The following is a 6276-nucleotide window of genomic DNA, read 5'->3' as shown; positions in this document are numbered from 1 at the left end:
GGCTCTCAGTATAATAGACTAGACTTGAGGGAACTGAACTAAAATGGTTGAATGGAATCACAAATGGTCAGCTTCCTTAGGTTAGGAATGAAAGTTCATGAAGTTGATAGGGCCCTGGGAAAATGAATCCTGATCGTATAAAAAGTTTGTTTAATGTGTGTTAATAGACAGGTGAACTAGGGAACATAGGACCCTTTTTCATAGGTTCATTATGTGCCAAATAAAGCTGGGCAGCATGGCCCTATAATTGATATGCTCCCCCACAACACAATTTCATTCCTTAATCTTTTAGTTCACGCTGTATTTGTGATGACATTTTTAGCTTGTTAGCCACAAAAATCCTACAACTCAGAAAAAACTTTCTGACACAGACACTGAAACCCCATGATACAGGTGGCGTTGAGCTCTATTCTTCAATGGGAGTAGCACACAGACTCATGGGAACACAACACAGTGTTTTTAGAGACCAAGATACAAGTCAAGTCTTCATTTCACTCTAACAAGTAAAACATATAACACATCTGAAATATAATAAATTGTAAATTGTATCTGTTCAACAATCCAATGGGAAGAGCTCAGATTAACAAATATATGGGTAGATTTAATATATCGGATTTACTGCAGTTATATATGAATTGCATGGTGGTCATACGATGAATTATTCAATTTACTTCTGACTTTAAGTTTAAAATGTAGCATGTAAATTTGCATCACAGTTTAACAATACAAAAAAAGTGAGTAGGGTAAAGGTGTTTTTTTTTTTTTTTTTTTTTTCAATTTGTTTATTAGCATTAACAGTACCGAAGCAATGGTTTAGCTTTACACTACAGAGATGATGTTTGGTGCAAAATTCTGGCACAGTAGAAAATATGACAATGCTGTATGTTGATGTTTTAAAAAGTGAAACTTGGTCAACTACTGTATAATTTCTCTTCTCAGTTTCATTACCTTCGTTTATTTGAACAGAACACTGTGTGTGCAGAAGAGTTTTTCAGCATGAAGGATCTACCTACACAAAATATTTCATTCACAGACTTCAATCTGATTGGTTTCTACGGCCTAGGAGAATGGAGGCCTTTGTTATTTATCCCTTTCTTTCTGATGTTTTTATTAGCTATCACAGCAAATAGTATTCTCATATATTTAATCAAATCTCAAACGTCTCTGCATTCTCCTATGTATGTACTAATAGGAGTTATGGCAGTGTTAGACTTGATCATGCCTATATTTTTTGTACCTAACATGCTTCTTAGTTTTTTGTTTAATTGGAGTGGGATATCTCTAACTGGTTGTTTGATACAAATGTTTGGCCTTCATTTTATTGGAACATTTCAATCTACTTTGCTTTTTTGGATGGCACTGGACCGTTACTTTGCAATATGCAAACCTCTTCATTATCATAAATTCATGGAAATCTCTAACTTTCTAAAGTTTGTTGTTGTGCCAGTAATGAGAAATGGACTCCTTATTGTCACCATGGTCTCTCTGGCTGGAAAACTGTCATTTTGTGCAACAAATGTCATTGATCACTCTTTTTGTGAACACATGGCGTTGGTTCAGTTAGCATGTGGAGATATATCTGTTAATAATATTGTAGGACTTTTGTGTGCTTTCCTTATAACCACTGCTGATTTTATTCTTATTACTGTATCTTATGTTGTCATTTTCTCTTCTGTGTTTAGATCTGGTGAGACTCATTTAAAGGCCATTAATACCTGCATTACTCACATTATTATTATGACGCTTAGTTTGATTTCTGCTTTGATTGCATTTTTGTCATATAGAATAAGGAATAACATTTCTTCTAGCAACCGTATATTTATAAGCATCATGTACTTATTGTTTCCAAGTTGTCTACACCCACTAATCTATGGATGGAGAACAAAAGAAATACGACTAACATTTCTAAAGTTTATAAATGCAAAGGTATTTCCTTTAAAAAACTGAATGGCTTTTACAAACGAATGGATACAACATGATAATACATAGAACACATAACTTTTATACAATGAACTATTGTTTTGATAAAAGCTGAATGATAATTTGTAGATAAATGCACGATAAATACAAAGAAAAAAGAATGCACTTGATTTCTTTACAAAACACATCTAAAAAATCTAATAGAGATGGAAACCTACACAAATGCAAATGATGTGTAATTTGTAGGATTGAGCAGGGCACAAACTAACACGGGTCTAGTTGTAACACACACGGTTTAAAACTTTTCACCAGCATGAACCTTAGTGTATTTATTAGTTCCCATATCAACACTATAGAGAAATAAAAAGGATTTTTCATCTCTGTTTTTTGTGTTTATTTCAAATTAGTTACATCAGATATTATTTTAATCTGATATCTTTTATTTAACAGTTGAGATAGTTCTTTAATGCTTCACTAACCAGCAGAAGACACTAGCAGAGTTTAAATCCCAGTTGTGCAGGTCGGGCACGATATAACACTGCGTTACAACGTGCCCCTATTAGAACTGTGCTATTCTATTCTATTCTATACTTTTATGAATTCTATTTTAAAAGTGATTAAATATTATTATGTTTTGAACTATGCTGTATAGCTGTGTTTTGCAGTGTGTTTGTTGTCAAACAAAAAAAAAAATATATTTTTTATTCTTAAAAAATGCCATTATTTTACATGAAAAAGTTAATAATTGTATTTTATTGACAAAATATTTTAGTTTGTCTTCTATATATATTTTTTATTAGATCAGATCATATTTTAAGCTGTCATATGGTCATGTTGCCCCTCACATGTTACAACATGCCCCACCTATGGGGCATGTTGTCACATTTCACTTTCATTCTTTCAGGGTAAATTTAGAAAAAGAAGTATACACTGCATTAATGAAACAAAACCACATAATTGTACTAGACGTGGGGGAAAATAAGTCAAGTCACCTTTATTTATATAGCGCTTTTTACAATACAGATTGTATCAAAGCAGCTTCACAGTGATAACATGAAAATAATACAACAGTTTGTCTCTAGAAGAAAATTGCGTCATCGTCCACCTGAAGTAAGGCAGATCAATAATATTGTTGAATATTAAATGTCCCCAACTAAGCAAGCCAAAAGCCAAGGCAACAGGTGGCAAGGAACCAAAACTCCATTAGAATGGAGAAAAAAACCTTGGGAGGAACCAGGCTCAGTCGGGGGCCAGTTCTCTTCTGGCCAACGAACGAACAGTGTATGATTATAATTCAGGCAGCATTACAGGTCAGAAGTCAGATTGGATCAGATCAATCACAATATGTATCCAGTTCCATCTGGTTGGAGGTCAGAGTCATCATGTCCATGAGGCCTTCACAGAGCTGATGAGGTTGGCACTTCAGGAATGCGTTGTGGTCATGTCCAGCCGCAGGTTCACTGTCTGATCTGGATGCGGCTCGGATCCGGCTGACTTCAGTAAACCTTGGAATAAACGGAAGACTAACATTAGCGTAGATGCCATTCTTCTTATGATGGAACGAGTACGTCGGGTGTTATAGGAAGTGTCCCCAGTTCTGGCTGACCTAATTTATGCAGCCTAATAATCATTTAACTGATTTGAATAATATAATGTTCTATGTGAATGCCAGGTAAAAAAGAGATGTGTTTTTAGTCTAGATTTAAACTGACAGAGTGTGTCTGCTTGTCTGCTTCCCGGACAATGTTAGGAAGACTGTTCTAGAGTTTTTGTGCTAAATAGGAAAAGGATCTACCGCCAGCAGTTGATTTTGATATTCTAGGTATTGTCAATTGGCCAGAATTTTGAGATCGCAATAGACGTGAAGGACTATAATGCGTTAAGAGCTCGCTCAAGTAAGAGCTCGCTCAAGTACTGGGGAGTTAAACCATTTAGTGCTTTGTAAGTAATCAGCAATATTTTTAAATGTATACGATGTTTAATAGGAAGCCAATGCAGTGTTGACAGAACTGGGCTAACATGGTCATACTTCCTGGTTCTGGTAAGAACTCGAGCTGCTGCGTTTTGGACCAACTGGACTTTGTTTATTAAGCGTGCAGGGCAACCACCCATAAAAGCATTACAATAATCTAGCCTTGAGGTCATGAACGCATGTACAGTACTAACTGTTCCCATATTTTTAATTGAAAGCATAGGCCTATGTCGTAATTTAAATATATTTTTAAGATGGAAGAATGCGGTTTTACAGATGCTAGAAACGTGACTTTCAAATGAAAGATTGCTATCAAAGAGAACACCCAGGTTCCTAACCGATGACGGAGACTTGACACAGCAGCCATCAAGTGTTATTCTAGGTCAGGGGTCAGCAACCTTAGGCACGCGTGCCACCATGGGCACGCGGACCCTTAACCAATGGCACGCTGGCAATATGTGTGCAAGAGAGTTATTGATGTGTTAAAATCATAGTTGAAATGCTGAAAGCATTAGTTCACCTCAAAATGAAAATGTCCTAATAATTTACTCACCCCAATGTCATCCAAGATATCCATGCCTTTCTTTCCTCAGTCGAAGAGAAAATATGTTTTTTGAGGAAAACATTTCTGTTTTTTTTTTCTTTAAAACGTTGGCTGCCATTCAAGTCCATTATTCGAAGTCCAAATCAATGCAGTTTCAAAGGTATTTGAAATGCTTCAACGGGCTGTGCACGATCGCAGCTGAGGAAGATGGTCTTATCTAGCAAAACGATATATATATATATATACTTTTTAACTACAATTGTTCGAATTGAGCTGATCTGCAACACAGATCAGAACTACGTCTTCACGTTGAACGGTCATGCTCGATGTCGCCGGCGCATGCGGAAGTACCGCCCCACTGTTTACAAAGCGACCGTGCGAAGGAGGATAGTTCAAATGATAACGTTCACAGTTGCGCGACCTGTTATTTACGGTAGTTTGATTGACTTGTATCCCCACCATAGACTGTATAAAAACTATCCCCATCCGCATGCAGCAAATACTGACCCTACTCTGCCTCTGCTCTGATTGGCTAGTAGGCTTCTAACGTTGCTGGCGGAGCGGGCTCGGTAACGGTAAGTTGGCAATGGCAGGCCAGCTAGCTAAGAAAGCTAAAGTTAATGTTCGGGCATTCCAGCCCTCATGGAAAGAAGAGTGGGGTTTTGTGTTTCAGAAGGACCGTGCTGTGTGCACTTTATGTCTTGAAAATGTTGTTTGCCGTACATCGAGTGTTAAACGCCATTTTGAGACCAAACATGAGAAAACTTTCAAGGATGCTGCAGACAAGGCTGAATGTATCAAACGTGCCATTTCCAGGTATGGGAATCAAGCTAACACCCTCAAAGTCTTTGCCACGGCCAGAAATCATGCTACCAAAGCAAGCTATCACATTGCTAATTGGATTGCAAAACAGGGAAAGCCATTTACTGATGGTGAATATATAAATGAGGCTTTCATCTGTAGCTCAGATGTTTTGTTTGATGGCTTACCAAACAAAGAGACAATAAAATCAAGAATAAAAGAAATTCCCATGTCAGCCAGAAGTGTTGAAAGACGCATTGAAGAAATGGCAGAAAACGTAAGAGCGCAGCAGACAGGTGGTTTGAAAGAAGCCATGGTATTCAGCGTTGCACTTGATGAGAGTGTGGATGTAAGTGACATACCACGTTTGGCAGTCATGGCAAGATACGGTGATGTGACTGTACGAGAGGAACTCTGTTGCTTAAAGCCAATGCCTGAAACAACAAAAGGTGAGGACATAGCCAGAGTTTTTCTGGAGCATTTTAAGGAGCGAGGGATTGACACAAGCAAATTTTTTGCAGTGACAACAGATGGTGCCCCCGCCATGGTTGGGAAACAGCGGGGAGCAGTCACATTAATCGAGGAACAAGTTGGTCACCCCATCATGAAACTTCACCGCATAATACACCAAGAAATTCTTTGTGCAAAAATGTCAAATTCAGATCTTAATGAGGTTATGGCTACCATGGTGAAAGTTGTTAACTTCATAGTTAGGTGATCGGCTCTAACACACCGACAGTTCATGTCTCTGCTCGAGGAAATGAACTGCGCATACAAAGATATCCCTCTCCAGACAGCAGTCAGGTGGCTAAGCTGCGGGAACGTTTTGGAGCGGTTTGTCAGCTGCTTTGATGCTATAAAGGCCTTCCTGGCTGAAAAAGGCCAAGACCGAACTCCAGGACGAGGAGTGGGTTGTGAAACGTATGTTTCTCACGGACATTACGGGACACCTAAACAAGCTTAATCTCCACCTGCAAGGTGCAGGGCAAACAGTTTTGGACACGTACGAAACATGGGCTGCTTTTGTTGGAAAGCTGAC

At 38.1% G+C, this 6276-nt stretch overlaps 1 protein-coding gene across 1 annotated transcript; it reads left to right on the top strand.

The window, feature by feature from the left end:
- Positions 1-960: 960 nt before the first annotated feature.
- LOC130095988 (olfactory receptor 52K1-like) lies at positions 961-1947 on the top strand. The gene has a single exon (XM_056262602.1). It carries the CDS (start codon positions 997-999, stop codon positions 1945-1947), a length of 951 nt encoding a protein of 316 aa, XP_056118577.1. The 5' UTR covers positions 961-996.
- Positions 1948-6276: the final 4329 nt, after the last annotated feature.

Source organism: Rhinichthys klamathensis, unplaced genomic scaffold, assembly GCF_029890125.1.
Source record: "Rhinichthys klamathensis goyatoka isolate OS25496 unplaced genomic scaffold, OSU_Roscu_1.1 h1tg000194l_1, whole genome shotgun sequence".
Lineage (NCBI taxonomy): Eukaryota > Metazoa > Chordata > Actinopteri > Cypriniformes > Leuciscidae > Rhinichthys > Rhinichthys klamathensis.
Note: the sequence above shows the minus strand (reverse complement) of the source record. Positions and strands in the feature narration are given on the sequence as shown.